Source organism: Salvia splendens, chromosome 10 (assembly GCF_004379255.2).
Source record: "Salvia splendens isolate huo1 chromosome 10, SspV2, whole genome shotgun sequence".
NCBI classification, from domain to species: domain Eukaryota; kingdom Viridiplantae; phylum Streptophyta; class Magnoliopsida; order Lamiales; family Lamiaceae; genus Salvia; species Salvia splendens.
Genome location: NC_056041.1, coordinates 3,086,169 through 3,103,616, shown reverse-complemented (window position 1 = coordinate 3,103,616; position 17,448 = coordinate 3,086,169). Strand labels below are relative to the sequence as shown.

General features: G+C 35.7%; 2 protein-coding genes across 5 annotated transcripts; one reads left to right on the top strand and one right to left on the bottom strand.

The window, feature by feature from the left end:
* Positions 1-973: 973 nt before the first annotated feature.
* Positions 974-9,783, bottom strand: LOC121751890 (protein RRC1-like). Of its 2 annotated transcripts, none has more exons than XM_042146699.1 (18): positions 9,638-9,783; positions 8,999-9,065; positions 8,747-8,882; positions 8,550-8,622; positions 7,057-7,117; positions 6,829-6,987; positions 6,443-6,559; positions 6,145-6,310; positions 5,150-5,262; positions 4,934-5,005; positions 4,341-4,562; positions 4,104-4,162; positions 3,780-3,864; positions 3,532-3,669; positions 3,126-3,350; positions 2,251-3,041; positions 1,698-1,864; positions 974-1,483 (listed from the first exon to the last, which is right to left on the bottom strand). In XM_042146699.1, exons 2-18 carry the CDS (start codon positions 9,059-9,061, stop codon positions 1,242-1,244), a joined length of 2,889 nt encoding a protein of 962 aa, XP_042002633.1. In that variant the 5' UTR covers positions 9,062-9,065; positions 9,638-9,783; the 3' UTR covers positions 974-1,241. The 2 variants fall into 2 exon arrangements, with proteins under 2 accessions (XP_042002633.1, XP_042002634.1); XM_042146700.1 differs by having other exon boundaries at positions 6,829-6,978; positions 8,550-8,595.
* Positions 9,784-12,528: 2,745 nt separating this feature from the next.
* Positions 12,529-17,411, top strand: LOC121751891 (probable protein phosphatase 2C 60). 3 transcript variants are annotated; one of them, XM_042146702.1, is made up of 11 exons: positions 12,529-12,686; positions 13,331-13,453; positions 14,040-14,103; positions 14,421-14,529; positions 14,813-14,966; positions 15,453-15,578; positions 15,729-15,852; positions 16,020-16,096; positions 16,609-16,661; positions 16,780-16,834; positions 17,122-17,411. In XM_042146702.1, exons 2-11 carry the CDS (start codon positions 13,337-13,339, stop codon positions 17,305-17,307), a joined length of 1,065 nt encoding a protein of 354 aa, XP_042002636.1. In that variant the 5' UTR covers positions 12,529-12,686; positions 13,331-13,336; the 3' UTR covers positions 17,308-17,411. The 3 variants fall into 3 exon arrangements, with proteins under 3 accessions (XP_042002636.1, XP_042002635.1, XP_042002637.1); XM_042146701.1 differs by lacking the exon at positions 12,529-12,686 and adding an exon at positions 12,753-12,850; XM_042146703.1 differs by lacking the exon at positions 12,529-12,686 and adding an exon at positions 12,862-12,969.
* Positions 17,412-17,448: the final 37 nt, after the last annotated feature.

The window sequence follows — 17,448 nt, the reverse complement described above, 5'->3', positions numbered from 1 at the left end:
GTTTTGTAATTTTTATAAGTATTAAGATTTATAGTGACAATGACACTGGATTGAACCCTACAGTCCAGAGGGCAAGAGAAGCCTAACTTCTGTCATATCATGATCATCTATTATGTTTTGAAATATATAAGACATACATTTTCATTTCGACAATTAAATGAATAACCTCTACGTTTATCAAAATGCACATGTTGCGTGTGATAAAACATAAACTAATGAACTAGACGTTCTTGCAAAACCTTCAACAAATATACACATTCTCAAATTTTGGGATAGTTTCGAACATGTAAGTTTGGATTTGGTATTAAAGTATCCTTAGTTTTGCTAAATGTTTACATGTAGTAATATGTATTAAATTTAGGTTTTTGGTAAATTATCTTTAATTTAGGGCTATATGTATGTGGTAAATTTAATTTATATTTAGGATTTTATTAAATTTTGTGAAATTTATGAGTTGATGAGTATGGGTTGCCGGAAATATGTTTTTGAGTGTGAGCTTGTATTGGAATGGTAAAATAATTCAGTTTCGGGTGTGAGTTTCATGTTTCATTCACTTTATTGTAATCGAGGCAAATTATTTTGAATGGGAATATTTCGTATGATGAGCTACAAAGTTATTTTAATAAGATAGTAATTTCGAATATAAAACATAGGGCTTAGCGTCAATTAATGCACAACCTTAATACATTTTACAGTTTAACATGACATTTGACCATTGCACTTTCACTTATTTTTCACTTTTATTGTAAAAGTGACATATGACCGTTGCAATAATGGTACTTTGTTACAAACTTCAATCGTATGACTTTGATATTCTGTTTAGTTATATGACTCATGATTTCCTTTTATAACCAAAAAGTTTATTAATTTTAATAGAAATTAAGTAATTATTGCACATTTTGCCAATGAGTTGAGACGAGAGAAAATAAAGTAGAAATAGTAATAAAGTAGAATTAATGGGTAAAACGGTGACTTCCCAACACAAAATGCTTCCCTAAACAATTTCAATAATCCATTATTCAACAGCAAAACTACCAACCTGGTAATGTGATCAACAAATACAACAATTTTGTGGCTGAAAGGAAAAGGCACTTTGCTACACATTTGCATGGAAGGTTCCAAAGCGGATCAAGTAGAAGTCTACACTCTCGTTTGACACTGTAAATGCTAGTTCGTTCAAACTTCACCCTATCCGACTCTTCTTACCATCATGGCTCATTGCCTAATGCATGATCGCGACTTCATTTTACCCTCCTCCTCTCTCTATCTCTGTCTCTCTCGCGAGTCCTTTCTCTGTCGTGATCATTCCTCTCCCGCTCCCTTCCTCTGTCACTATCCATCTCGTGTGGTCTGTCCCGGTCACGGCGTCTGTCTCGGATGGATGATTTCCGCTGAGGGCTATGGCTTCTGCTTTGGCTACGGCGACGCTTTTTTGATGGCTCGTGTGAGTCATCTTGTGAGTTCCTCCTTTCGGAAGATATCTCTGCAGTTTGATTGACATGAGTTTGGCATTTCACAGCAAGTAGCTACATTAAAAAAATTTGAAGCAGCAAAATATTCAAGAGCTGTCATGACTAGGCTTCCTCAAACTCTAAATCACATAGACAATGACAATGGCAAGAAATTTAAGGTTGGCTTGTTTAGTATTGAAAAGTTATGTAATGAGAATCTCTTCTTAACCTTGGTACTCTACTTACTTCTGCCAGAAGCATGTGCATTTGAGTCAACTAGACCGTATTCAACCAGCAGCCGACTCCTGTGCACAGCAACTTTTCTCTCGATTTCCTCCGGATTCTTTATCCCCTGTTCTTCAAGGGATTCGCGGTATTCCATCAAAGCAACCTCAAGACGCCTCTTTTTTTGTCTGTGACACAATCATATATCATATAGCATTATACATATAACATTAGACCATGTGCTCATAGATTAAACAAAATGAGATCAAGTAAATCTGAACAATATAGAACTCTTGATGTTCCAGAAGAATCAAATTAGTACTACAATTTATCAGTGAAGCATCATGCCAACCCAAAAGCACATTCAAAATTAGAATTAAAAAATAAAATTTACTCCAGCTAAGGGCTAATTACTGGTGAGGGTGGATCATATAAATTGTGCAAATGAGGAGACTGAAGATCACTCAACACCCTTCATATAATGACAATTTAGGACATTAAGACATATCATGTTAACTTCCAAAAAAATTTGATTGAATGCATTACTAATTACAGAAAGAAATGCACAAGTTACCTCTGCTCTTCATTCATGCCACCACTGTCTAGATATGCTGAATTACTGGCATCAGTAGTAAGGTCCAGCTCCTCTGTTTTGTTGACGGTATCACCAGCATTTTCACTACCAGAAGATGAATAAGTCAACCCCAGATCTCTAGTACTTTTATCACGCTCCTCATCACTTTCCTCATCCTCTCTAGCCCACTTAGAGGATGGGAGAATTGATTCATTTTTTCCTTCGCCATTGTTAATCTCAGGTAGTAAGTCTGGGGAGGAAATAATTGGTCCTCTCCCCATTGACTGCACACTGTCATCCATTTTACCACCCCTTACTGATATTTTCCCTGGATCCCTTTCCATGATTAACTCCTTCTGTCCACTTGGGTATCTTCCAGAGCTTGACTGGCTATGAGCAGACTTTAACTCATCATCTAATTCGTAACCCCTTTGCTTTTCTGCCTCCTCCAGATAAAGCAATCGAGCGACCATTATTTCTCTTCCACCAACCAGTGATAACCCATTGTGTCTGCAACGTCTTTCCAGTTCACTAAGGGGCAAACTCAATAACTCCCTCATGGCAGCTCCTTTACCAATTGCTAAAGCAGCATCTTGGTTAAACTTTTCCCCATCACCCGCTTCTGCAGAACCAGCCTTCCTCTCTAGCTCAGGGGCATCACCACATATAGAATGGAAAGGGGTTACACCTGAGTTACTAGATCGAAGAAAGGTAGCTCGCAGTCCATTGACATATGCATCCGAGAACAGAAACCAGTCTGCCCATACTTGAAGAACTTTCATAACACGTTCCTGAAAATATCAGAAGAGAAACCTTAATTTCTCACAGGGGAAGTCAGACAGCATTTTCATGATACTGGATCAGATAATCATTACCTTTAGGGCTTCGGCTGTAATTCGTCCAGTTACACTACGATACAAGTCGTTGAAGCTTTCCATAATGTCTGGTAAAGTTGCTTCGAATTTGGTACGATAAGCAGATGCATTTTTCACAGGAGCGCTGCTATTGTGCAGGATGTCTGAGACTAACATGAGTCTAGCAACTTTTGTGGGAATTGGAGTTTCTTTAAGAGTCAAAGACTCGGTCAATACTTCGACCACCTGAAATGCAATAATGGACATATTTTTATAGAAACAACATCAGCTTCATGTTGGCAGGAAGACTCCAACCCCCCAACCCCCCCCCCACCACCACCACCAAAAAAAACTGCACTTCCTCATGCAACGAATTTTCAAGCCAAGCAAACTTGTTCTATTAATTAACATAAGCTTCAGCAATCACCTCTCCTGCAGCATCAGCATTGTCTAGAGAAAATCCCATGGCTTCTTTTATCTGGCTTCTCTCCAATGTCAATGCACGTAGCATGTCCTCAAATTCATCTCTTTGGGTATCTGTCAGTGTCCGTTCCATCTCCACACGCTGTAAAAAATCACAAGATGGAGCACATAACATATAAATATGCACAGCATAATCAATATTGAAAAGTATGAGCACCAGCAAACAGCATGAAAGATTGTAGTAGTAAGTACTTTGCTTTTCCCTGCAGCATAAGTGCTCCCAGCTTCCTTTTCATGCTTGAAGCCTTTTGTTGTCGGTAATGGAGGGGGTATCCATCTTTACATGAAAATAGCAGGGTGTGAACAACATTACATACTGTCCAAACTCAAAAGTTCAACAAAAAGGGAATTATCCAATATTTTAGTCTCTAACAACTTTTCATGCATGAAAGCAGCAAAAGACTGTAAACCAAACTCCACTTCAAAAATTAAAATAGTTTATAAACCCGCAAATTATAGAGTCGAGTTTGAGATGGACGCAAAATTTGTGTGTTATATAAAAAAAATTCCATTTACCTTCCACTACCAGTGATCATGATAAAAGGTTCCGTTCGCCATCGCTGAAGTGTATCACCCTGCATTAAACAAGTGTAATTTGAAATCAATGCTGCTATGTTCTTTATAAATATTTCAAATTACCAATAATAATAGTAGTAGTAATAATAATAATACTGATGATGATGATGATGATGATGATGATAGTGGTGGTGATGGTGATGGTGATGGTGATGATGGTGATAACAAAAAGCTCACCTGAGCAAATGAGTAGAGCCTCCACACATAGTAAGTATGTTCCTTCGAACCAAGCTCAAACAAAAAACTAAATAGAGGATTTCCACGGCCTCTCTCCATTATTGCTTGTTCAAAAGCACAGCCTCCATCCAGAACATAGAGAGCCAATGTATCAATAATATGTAGGAGATGATCATCATCAGGAGGAATAACATTTATATCAGGTACATTTGGTGTAAGTACCTACACATCCAAGAAAGAAATTGGTCCCAAGTACTAGTCAACATCATTCAGAGTGAAAAAAGAAAATTACAACTACCATTTATTGATATGCATATAGCCTTGCTTTTATAAATTCTGGTAGTTTCCAAATATCTGAGTAATTACTCATTGCATAGTTTGTGCATACCTGGTACAAAAGTTGATGCCACACTAAAAGCTTATCTTTACCATTATTATAGTTGATGCCACATTTTACATAGTGATAGAATATCATATAGCACGTGTCCACATTTTCCATTTACTGGGGCTTTACCCACTATAAACTGCCAGTCGCCACCTACATGTGTTTGCAGTATAAACCAGAATGAAACTATAAGCATGAGATTACCGACCAATTCAGAGTTTTGGCTTGGAACAGCAGTTACTGGGGGACCAGAAGGACCAGACAATATGACAGTTGCCCCCTGGCAACAAGACAATAATGGGTTATCATAAGATTAGAAGATAGATAAATAACATAACATCAGATCCCATATGAACGGAAGAGCCTCTAAAGCAGTCATTCTAATATCAATCAGATACCAAATTAAGTAAAACATCAAACTCACCTCCTTGCTCCTTATGGCCATATGTCCAGGGGGTGGAGCAGGAAGTGCCTGTGATGGAAGAGAAACAGATTTGCCCCACCCAATTTTCAATTCATATTCATAGACCACCACCCCTGGATTAATGGAAAGGCAACGATTAGTATTCTTTCAATTACATAATTCATCTAGAGGGCACTCAGTTCAAATGCTTTGGTTAACGTAAGCAAGCAAAACCCTAATAAGCTAGAAGAAACCAAAGAACACACTCTCAACCAGTGCGAAAGGTAAATTTTCAATTCAAATAGTTGACCTCTGATTCCTGTATAGCCGAGATTGTGAGAATTGCTTGTCCTAAATCTCACGTTACACCACATAAAACTAGGAGACACCCAAACTCTGAATATGAGAATGAAAACATGAATATAGAAATGTCGACCACCTACTAAAATGCTGTGTATGACCATATTCACACATACTGTCCTTGAAGCAACAATAAAGGGAGCAACAAAATAGGTGATAAACTTCTGAAATGAATCCATCAGAGCCTTTATTACAAGACAGCATGCGTAGGCGCGTAGCTAATAAATTTAGAAGACGGTAAGAGATAAAAAGAAAATAGATTTGAAAATTACTTTATCCAACAGGAAAGGGTTAAAGGAAAAAGATGAAATGACAACATCAACATAAGCGATAAATAATACTCCCTCCGTCCACCACTTAAAGAGCCCTTTTGCCATTTTGGTTTGTCCACGACTTATAGAACCATTTACTTTATTCCACTTTTAGTATGCAAACCCCACATTCCACCAACTTTTTACACACACAATCTAATATAAAACTAATACTTTAAATGGGTCCCACATTCTCCTTTTACTTTCTTCACAAAGTCAAACAATTTCTTAAAACCCGTGCCAAGTCAAAAGGGCTCTTTAAATCGTGGACGGGGGGAGTACTAGTACAAAGAAAACCTGATAAAATCAATTTACGGATAGACCGATGAAGAACCGTAAACACACCTTGCATTTCATCCTTAGCAGCTTGAGCTTCAGTTCTATTCATAAAAGCCACGAATCCACAATTCCTTTCCCGTCTCCGTTCCTCTTCTGTCCTTGGCCACATGATTTTAACACTAGCAACTGGACCAAATCTTCCAAAAGTCCGCAAAAGGAAATTCTCATCAACCTAAATGGGAAGATTATAAACAGTAAAAGACAGATTAGGTCAGATGTTCCCCATTTGAAGGTGGTTCTAGAAGTGCAGAGAGCGAAGCAAGTGAAAAGTCCAAAAAGAGAGTGGGAAATGACACTGGTCAACCTGAGGTGACAAATTGCCGACATAAAGATTTGTGGTCTGTGGATCTCCATCATCAAATGATCCAGGTCTTCCCATTGGATCAAATTCATCTGGCAGCTCATCGAACCGGCTAGATGTCTGGTACAAAGAAATCTAAAACTTAGAAATATTTTAAGCTAGACAAGAGTTAATAAGCAAAAAACATTCTATCACCATAAAAGAAGAGGAATCCAACTTGGAAGATTGCACCTGGTGAGTACTAAAAATTTCCAGGGTAATAGAACTACCTCTTGTGAACAGAAAATAAGCAATATTAAGAAAGCAGCACTAAGGTAGCAAGAGACTAGCTGTATATTACTGATAACCATGCTTTTAGTCAGAATATTCAAGATTCACAAGGCACTAACCACAGAATTGTCCACGTGGCGTGTATCACGCCCATATTCACGATCTTGATTCCTTCTCTCCCTCATTTCCTGTTCGTGCTTCAGTTCCTCCATAAAATGATCAATATTCCTGGACTTCCCTTTCTCTCTCTCCTTTGGCTTTTCCTCTTTCTGGATACTCTAAAAGAGAGAAGTGAAAAAGGATTCAAAACACAAGAATCCATAAAGAAGTGAAAAAATGATGCTTACTTTCTTTTCATATTCTTTACCCTTTGTTGCCATTGGTGGTGGGATGAAAGATGGAACATACCTGCATAAAGTTTGACTATAATCTAATACCTACTCTGATGATAAGTCAAATTGAAGGCACAAAAAAAAAATACAAAACGTTACAGGTAAAAGTTAAGCATCCACAACTCAAGAGAGAAAAAAGAGAGCCAACTTGAATATTTTACAAAAGTCAGGCTCAGGCCATATAACTAAGCGCATCAATTCCAAACTAAACTAGCCTTCATATATAACAGCTATTCCAATCCATGAAACAAAAAGATGGCTCTAAATCATGTGAAAACTTTCAAATTACTGAATATATGACACCATCACATTTCCATGTATGCAATAAAATACACTCAATTGAAATATTTTCTTTTGCGATAATTACTTTGTTCCTCCAATTTAATACTAAACACTATCCTATATAACCGTACAGTTTAAATCAAAATCTTTATGATGCAACTGTAAGGATGGCTGGATGTAAGAATTGGGATATTCTATCTTGTTACTTTTAGATGGAAACCATTACATCCAATAGCTGCAGTTTACATCTAAACTCAAATCTAATTGATGGGCCTAGAAATTGTAGACTAACCAGCTTAATTTGATTCAGAAATGGATATCAAAATCAAAGAGTGAAATTTGAAGAAGCTAGGCAAACAAAGTATTTTGATAATAAATTCAATTATACAAATTATGCCGAGTTCTGACTTATTCCAGAATTCAGAACCCAATATTTTCCATCACATATACGTGTGTGTGTGTGTATTTACATATGAAAACCACAAACTATATCATATGCCGAGGTTTTTTGTAAAGCAAGAATGAAGAGTTCAAGCCATAAGTTCTGCTAGTGGGCGAAAGGAAGGAAATCTGTCCCCATTGGCGATTCTAAGAGGTGAAAAGTTTGAAGGAAAATTATGTGCTACGGATGAGCTCAGCTTAATAAACGGACACAGTCGGCTATTTCGTACGACAAAAGTCTACTTTTACTGATTCTTTTATTGTCTAGTTGTCTAGTATTCAAGCCATCCGATGTAATTAAGTGATTTTTCATATGCAATTCAGCATAGTAAGATTCAAAATGCATGCTCTTTATAAATGCAGCTGAGAATTTCAAAGAATCAGATGCTACATTCTCAATGTTGCTTAACAAATTCTATCAATGTGAAGGGATAAAGGCTTCAGCCTAAAGTTGTGACCCTATAGAGTAGTATCCTGGGAAAGGAAAATTCCAGAAATTTACCACAACACTGAAATTTTATTCTTATTACGTTGGACAAATTAAAAGTGCAACCGAAACTTAGAGCACATATATTAGCTCAGAGAATGGCATAGAATCAGTCAGTCAGTTTTCTACAAGTTGAAAACCCAAAATATCATAGTCTGCAAGTCACCGAGCAGATGTTGTACTGAAGTTCCTAACTGTAATAGCATTGCAACATAGTTGATCAAAAGCATTTGTTTACCTACTCCCTTTCTTTATACCAGAACCCTCATCTTTGGAATTTCCACCTGCCATCCGCGAATGATAGAAAAGGCCCATATTTTTATTAATGTGTCCATGTAAGAAAGAAGAAATCATTTATTTATCCACATTGCAAAAAACAAACTAAAACTTTACATTTTATGGACATCATAGACATGTTCGAGTATTGCAACTAACCTATGGAATCATTCTTCAGCTTCTCATTTGGGTTGATAGTACCACCTCTGACAAAAGCCTTTGACCCAGGTGTGTTATCTGCTTGAAAAGATTCTACAAATTCCTGATATAACCGTGCAGTTTCATCCTCTGCCCTCTGCAAATATCAACAGATAAGCATGAATATAAGAAGATTCACAGAATCTTGATACGAAGAAAAAAATTTAATTATCTTCAATTCAATCAAAAGGAGTCAGTTAGAAAAGAAGATGCCTTTTTCTTCGCCTCTTCCTCTTCTCTGTGCTTTTGAAATGGTGTCTTCTTCCGGGCACTCATTATCCTGAATGAGCAGTAGTACAGTATAATTACATTCCACATGTTGCAAAATTTTAAAAGGAACAATTGCTGAACCACAAAAATAATCCAGCAACCATAAAAACTGTCACAAGCCCAGGTACACATATTCAGCCAAGAGTCCATAAACATACAACATTAACCATTTACAAAAATAACCGCATATTCAATCAACCGCATTTTACTATATAAGAAAATATATAGTAGTACAGTAATAAACTTATACAAATATACAAAACTGAATACATCGGTAAATTGAGCCATATCCGCATTGACCATTTTATTGAGAAAAATCAGTATTGGCGCTGTGTAGGAGTCATATAGATATAACAGCAGCAATCGCACATGATGATGCACCCACAGGGCACAGAGTAGGTTGATAAATTAAAATTAGGGATTTTCTACAAGTCACAGAAGCTACAAGTTTGGTACTTGGTCCCCTTATTCATTGCAAAACCCTCAGGAACTTTCGTCTAGTAGTATTAGAGAAAACAAAAAAATTCTCAAAAATGCCAAAATTGTAGAGCGAGAGAAAACACGGAGGGAGAGATAACTTACTGGAGCTTAATGGATCTGCGTGATTAGAAAAGATTTCTGATGCAGAAAGATTTAAGAGAGTATGAAGCAAAACACAATGCATTGAGCGATTGAGGTTAGAGAAGCGGAGACACTCGTCTCCTATTTACCTAACCTGGGTTCAAAACCCGACCCGCATATATGATACGACCCGGAAACTTTTGTTTAGTTTATTCTATTTTATCCCTGAGAAGGAGTCTCACATAATTAAATTGTTTGATAGTATCTTATTATATTACAAAAGTATCACACGTTATCTCATTCTACATACCAAACGAGTCCTAATGAATTAAAGATGATCTTTTATTTCTTTTAGGTCATAATAGAATAAATTCATATGTATAATATTACATTATCGTGTTTGATAGTATAATATATTAAAATATCTATAATACGTAATTTATTATTTGAAAAATGTATTAATGTTAAATTTGCTTAATATATAATATAATATTTGATCAATTGCTAACTCATTCTCTAGTTGCTAACTACAACTAATTTAAGACCATGTGATTTTTTAAATCTAGTGTCTAAAATTTGCCACATGTAATTTTCATTTTTATTAATTAAATCGAAAAAAATAAAAAAAATAACTATCAAATTATGGCTTTTGATGAAAATGTCAATATAGTGTTTTGAAAATATCAACACAATGTTTTGAGAATGTTAACACATTGCTTTAAGAATGACATTCTACAAGTATTATATTGACATATTTAATATGCTATGTTGACATTTATTGTTGTACGAAAAAATTGAAATTTTTCAAAAAAAAAATCAAATTTCGACATCGGAACATATGCAAGTGACGTTAGAATCCTTATGAAGTTATCTTTAATTTGATATATGTTGTGCGAAAAAATAATTTAAAACGAGAAAGTTATGTGTTTTAAAGTTATGTGATATTTTTCAAAAGTTAGTTATAACTAATTTGTTGTAAATTGACCTTAATACCCTTATTGACGTTTTTTGTTGATCGTATTGACATTTCGAAACTAATGATCTAGGCCTTGATTTGAATATATAAGGATTATTATTTAATTATAGTTAATAATTAAGTATTGAGTTAGCAATAAAATATTCCCTAAATCCCATAAATCAATCTTTTTATGAAGTTTCCCTAAAAATGATTATTTATTTCATACACGTTGACTGTTTTTAGTGGGCCGCGAAGAAATGTCCTTAATTGACTTCTACGACGCTAGGCTAAAGAGGTAGCTATTTAATGGGCTTAGTTATGGGCCCATTATGGGAAACGTGATTTGGTTTGCGCAGTTTGAACATATATATAGGTTTCTATTTTTTACTATAGGTGGATTTATACTAAACTTATACTATGTAAACGTGATTATTTCACTAACAATATATAATGGATCTAAAAAACAATAATTATATAAATTTGTGACAATTCTACTAGAATGTGTAATTAGTAACATTCAGAATATTAAACCACGTTTTAGAAAATTTAATTGTTAGAATATTACTAGTGTATTTTTTTTGAAAGTGAATTGTGGTACGTATCGTCAAAATTTAATATGTCAGGTTAACTTTATTTCCACTAACTAAATACATATCTCATTAAAAATTTAAGCTCTTACCACCAAACATTAGTTTAATTTTTTCACCATTTTCCTTTTGACTTATTTTAAAGAATATCTTGAAACTTGAGATGCCCATTAAAAAAAAAGGAATATCTATAGATGATTTTGTGGATTGCTAGTTGTATAAGGTTGCTACGTCCACGATGTCACGTGCATATACAGTCGATTCTATGAGCTATGGTTTCCTTCTGATATGAACATTATTGCTTGATAATCACATTATATTGTATTATTTTATTAGTCATTTAACTCTGAGAATTGAGAATTTGTATGCGAGGGCAGACGCATAATTTGATTTTGAAAGGACTGTGCAATCCAATATATTATTTGGCACTTAAAATGTTGAAAGATTATTTTTTTCAATTCTATTGTTTTTTATGATAGTATAAGTTTTTGTTTACACACCTATTTAGTTGAAGGGTCGGTAACCAAATTGTGGCTAACATGCACCCAACAAACTCACAAATACAAGTGGCGGATATATTGGTCGATCAATTATTTAAATTAACAAACCTTAGAGCATCTACAGTGATCGGCGGACAAGCAATAGCCCAGCCATGTCACATCAGCCGCACTAAATTCCTCCTGCCACATCAGCTGGACAAGTAACTGGACAAGCAATAGCCCAGCCACAACCTTGCCACATCATCAGCACTAAAAATAAATAATTAACAATCACACAAAATACGGAATTAAATTCACGTCACATATACAGGAAAATTCGATAATTTCATTTAAATTTAAAAAAGTACATAATTTAATAAAATCACATAATAAAAAAATTTACATAATTTAACAAAATTACATAATTAAAAAAAAACCTATCGTCGTGCAGTCCTCCGCGCCCACAACTCTTGTACAGAAATTAAGATAGAGAGAGTACTCGTTAAAACAAGTGGTGCGAATGAAAATGTCATGCAAATCGCATATATACAGTGTTTTGAAAATAAAAAAAAAATAATTCGCTAGCCGGTTCCTCAAATAATTCGCTAGCCGGTTCCTCGCCGATCGGGAGGCTGCAATAGCGGCGAGCCGATCGGCGAGAGAATCGGCGAGTGCCCGGGAATCGGCGTACCCTCGCCGATTTAGCGCTCGCCGGCTGTAATAGTTCGGCGAGCGCCAAAAATCGGCGAGCAGCTCGCTCGCCGACTACTGGAGATGCTCTCAGAGAATTGGAATTTAGGACCATTGAATAAAGATACCAGATATTCAACTTGTGCCCCACAATCATTATTTTAATTTTTAAAATATTATCAACATCTTTTTAACAAGATACGGTGTTGGAACAACAGATTGAACAGTATTTTCGGTGGGCTCAAGAGATCACGCCTATACAGTAAAGATTACAGTCATAAAAAATCTCACGCTTTACAAATTACAAAGAACAATTCTTTTTGCAATTCTCGTCACATCCATTTCCTCTCCTATCGGTGCGTTTTCTTTGTTATTTTTTGTTGGGTTTCTTTTAGTGTACAAGTATCAATATTTGAGCTCAATTGCTACTTTCTCAAGTCAAGTTTCAAATTTTGTTGGTTTGCTCAAGTGGAGCATGTTGATGAGCATTTCCATGGACCCCCTAATCCTTCAAATTATTGTACTGTGCGGAAATTAGTTGACAAATGATTTTTTTCCTTTCTTTTGGTCTTGAGTTGATCGTGATCTTGATTATTCATTCTAAATACACCCTTCTGTAGCTTATTTGGATTTTACAAGGTTGTGGCAAGGGATTTGGATCCCCTGCTGTAAATTAAATATTGTGCTGTGGCTTTGGCAAGCTGAATTTATCTTAGCTGTTTTGGCTTTAGTGTTGATTTGGTTGATGTTACTGTACAGTGTTGTTTTAGGAACTAATTCAACATATTTTTGCTAATTTTACCTGTAAAAGATCTGATTTTACTTCGGATTTTAAGTTTTAGGTGTATATTTTAAATGAAAACATCGACACTGTCACACTGAGTGTAAGCATAAGATGAGAGATGCATATTTATGCCTTTTGAATTTCCTATTGATTTTATTTGGAAACTCTTATTGTGTCAAAGTTTGAATCTTATACTAGTATATGATAATATCTCAGCTTCAGATGGGTATATACCTGAGTACTCCTAAAACGGAGAAATTTTCAGAAGATGGAAATAACAATAGGCTGAGGTTTGGTTTGTCTTCCATGCAAGGATGGCGTGCTACAATGGAAGATGCTGTGAGTAGTCTGTCAAGTTTGTTCTCTCCATGATTTAATTCAATAGTAGTAGCATACATTTATTGTTCAGATGAGTGAGTACTGTAGACTTGATCTAACTGTAAGCATGAATTCATAGAAGTTCGTTTGAATCGGATCATTTAGGATAGAAAATATTGTTATGATGATGAGTTTGGGCTTTAGAAAGTAGATACTCTTCTTCACGTGGACTGTATTCAGACCCATGCTTCTATTCTATAATTGACAAGTGGTGTGAGGCATTTCAGATCATTGGAAAAGAAGATGGTCGAATCAGATAAAGATACTTATGGGTGAAAATAAGCAATATCATTTTATGTTTGGACATTTTGGAAAATCTCTTTCAATTTATACTTTGGAGGATGATGCATGCCATTATTAGCTTAGGATGTCATTTACTCATTGTCAAGATGTTACCACTGAATTGCCTTGATTATTTGTATCTGGATTGTTTGGAGCCGTTACAGTAAAATTGAAGTATGACTTCATCTTGTTTTTTGTTTGATTGTGTTCTTTGCAGAATTTACAAGTTCCTAATTATTACAATGTCACTACTTTTTTCCTTTAGCATGCAGCGCTTACTGATTTGGATGATTCCACATCATTCTTTGGTGTCTATGATGGGCATGGAGGTATGTTGGTGTTATCTGCTGCTTGTATTTTACATTTCAAAACTAGGGTGTATCTATCTTATGGCGTTCTGAAAATTAAATAGTGCATCAAGTTTACAGTCAGAGAATATGATTTAGAAAAGGAATAATTTGTGTCAATTTTCTGTGAGGATTACAACAAGAAACATCAGTTAGATTTGTTTAGTTCTCCATTAGATATTGCATTGTTTAGAGATGCTAGTTTGCATCAAGTACATATTTTCCTAGGAATCCTGCCGTTTGATAAAAAGTATTGTTTAAATAGATTTTGTTTGTATTCTAAAGCTTTTGTTTTGCAGGTAAGGTTGTTGCCAAATTTTGTGCGAAGTACCTTCATCAACAAGTGCTAAAGCAGGAAGCCTATTCATCCTGTGATATAGGAACTTCAGTTCAGAAATCTTTTTTCAGGTCATTTGCAGACCACTGATTATTTTAAACTTCTGTCCTTGTTTACATTTGTACTCAGATAAGTAGAGCCAATAAATAGCGTACTCATATCAGTGTGCGTTGAAATAATTAAAGAGATTCGAGTTCAAATAAAGCATAACAGTTATTCAAAAACCATATATTGGCTCTACAGATACAAAAATGGTGTGTTTTACTGGTAATTACTAATGGCTGAAGCTACTTACTTGAATCATTCACATGAAAAGAGTTGGGTTTCATAAAAGTTTCTGCATTTGTTATGCAGAATGGATGAGATGATGCGTGGGCAAAGAGGCTGGAGGGAGTTGGCTGTTATGGGGGATAAAATGAACAAGTTCACCGGTATGATAGAAGGCCTCATATGGTCCCCAAAAAGTGGTGACAAAAGCAAGCAAGTGGACGATTGGGCATTTGAAGAGGTATTTTCATTCGTCTCAAATATAAACAGTGATATTGTGATTATTTGTTCCCCTGCTCTTTTGCTTTGGAATATGTTTGCTTATATGTTATCATCAAGGCAGCATTTTAACATTACCAATAGTTAGATAGACGTGCTCTACAGTACTATAAGTACTTCAAAATGCTGAGCTCTTAATGCTAAATGCTGCAAACTATATTAAGTTCTGCGTGCTCTTATTCCCTATCTACCGAACCAACTTTTTGAAAAATCAACCGGTTACTTATTTGATGTATACGTGGAAGAAGTCCGTAAATTTTCAAGAAGTAAGTTGCTCTGTCCAAAATTTGGGAATATTTTCCATTTGACATGTTTTACGTTCAATTTAGTTGTCTTGCTTCTATGGGGTAAATTTTGAGTCTCCACTTTTGAGAAGGTTCCTGGCTTCCTGCAGTCCGATGCTGTTGCTTAGCTTCATACTTATATTTGAATTACTATATTGGTACAGGGACCACACTCTGACTTCCCCGGACCAACTTCTGGTTGTACTGCTTGTGTTGCCATCATAAGGGAGAACCAACTTATTGTTGCAAATGCTGGTGATTCACGCTGTGTTATTTCTAGGAATGGCCAGGTAAATAGGCACGCTCTGATCTGCTTTATTACTTGACTATCGATTTTGTTATGCATGTTAGATGCATCACATGAAATATGAATGTTTTAGTTTTTTTGTTTAAAGTGTTATGTGACTATGATTCTTATCGTGAGGTCCTGCGTTGTCCAGGCATATAACCTTTCGAGAGACCATAAACCTGATCTTGAGGCTGAGAGAGACAGAATTTTAAAAGCTGGTGGTTTTATACATGCTGGTCGGGTCAATGGAAGTTTAAATCTTGCAAGAGCTATAGGTGAAGTCAATGTTCCTCACCCACTATTATCATTCCTGTAATTATGTAGTTGACTAAAGTTGACTCACAACACCACAAACATGAATCCTGACATTTCTAGTGTTATTCTATGAAGACAGTATATGTCTGTGCTTTCTGATGACTAACGGCGTCCAAGTTTGTTATAGGTGATATGGAATTCAAGCAAAACAAGTTTTTGCCTCCTGAAAAGCAAATTGTTACACCCAGTCCTGACATAAACATAGTATGTATCTCCCTCATTTAAGTATTGTATTCTACTTGGCTCTGTGATTCAAACTTTTGCAAGTAGGCTTTGCAATTGGCAGACAACAGTAATCTTGATTTGCCAATGCTATTACATTAATGATGAACAACTTTTGGGCAAATACAGAACTGGCATAGTAATTGTGCCTAGTATAGAAATTGCAAAGTTCTAATGTGGAGCAAATAGTCACGAAAAACTCCAATTCTTGCCATGACTTTGGCTTAAACGGAGTGAAAATAAATGGCAGAATTTTGCACCTGCTCAATTTAGATGGGGTTATAATTAGAATTGCACACATTTTCTCTGGGTCTCGTAATGCGTTAAGAAACTATGGTTAGCGTAGTTGAACATAATTTAAGCGCTGTCAATTTATTTTAATACCATCTATGCACTATGTCGATTTTTTTGTATTTGCTCCATGCAGAGATATGACACCGGTCCTTGTTCCTTGGATTTGAAAAGATAACAGTTTTTTTCAATCTTTTATTCAGGTTGAACTTTGTGGTGATGATGAGTTCATCGTGCTTGCCTGTGATGGAATTTGGTATGCAACCCTAACATTTTTCTTTTAAATGATACTCCATAATTATGATATGGAAAGCATTACACTACAAAGGAAATTATTTAGCACTATATTGAGTTGCTGATTTGTCACTTTTCAGGGATTGCATGTCCAGCCAACAACTAGTAGATTTTATACGCGAACAACTGAAATCTGTAAGTTCTAATGGTACCGAATCGTGTTCTTGTTGGCAGTGAAGGGACTCAATGATGATAAACACTTTGGCTATCTTCTGCAATTTGCTGCATGAAACTTATATAATAATGCATCCATTTTCAATGCTCCAGTTAACTCTATCTAGGCAAATCGCAAATATACTTAAAATCTTTTGCGAAATTAGATCTTCACAACGATATGATGTTTGTTTCGTTGGTCAATTCGTGTAGTCTTTCTCAGCTTCTGTAGCTGTTATATGATGGATTGCTACTAATTGGTGTTGCAGGAGACTAAGCTTTCTGCAGTGTGTGAAAAAGTACTTGACAGATGCTTGGCGCCTTCCACGGCTGGAGGGGAGGGTTGTGACAACATGACCATGATTTTGGTGCAATTCGAGAAAGCTACATCTTCGGATGATAAACCCTCAGCTTCCGATTCCGAGTTTAAGCCAGCAGAGAGTGAATCGCAATAATATGATCACAGTAGGAGGCGGCTATTCTTATTCACAGTTTTACACTATATCTGTAAAATGTACATAAATTTGTTGGAGAAAATACAAAGAAGAACTCAGCACTATAAGTTACACCTATAATTTGTAGATTGCTACTAGAAA

Coding starts and splice junctions, on each gene's coding strand:
- LOC121751890 (XM_042146699.1), bottom strand. CDS start 9,061: ATGAGTGCCCGGAAGAAGACACCATTTCAAAAGCACAGAGAAGAGGAA. Junction 6,988..7,056: donor GTAAAGAATATGAAAAGAAA/GTAAGCATCATT, acceptor TCTCTCTTTTAG/AGTATCCAGAAAGAGGAAAA. Junction 5,263..6,144: donor TGCTAAGGATGAAATGCAAG/GTGTGTTTACGG, acceptor CCATTAATCCAG/GGGTGGTGGTCTATGAATAT.
- LOC121751891 (XM_042146701.1), top strand. CDS start 12,806: ATGTTGATGAGCATTTCCATGGACCCCCTAATCCTTCAAATTATT. Junction 15,853..16,019: donor AAATCTTGCAAGAGCTATAG/GTGAAGTCAATG, acceptor AGTTTGTTATAG/GTGATATGGAATTCAAGCAA. Junction 16,662..16,779: donor CTTGCCTGTGATGGAATTTG/GTATGCAACCCT, acceptor GTCACTTTTCAG/GGATTGCATGTCCAGCCAAC.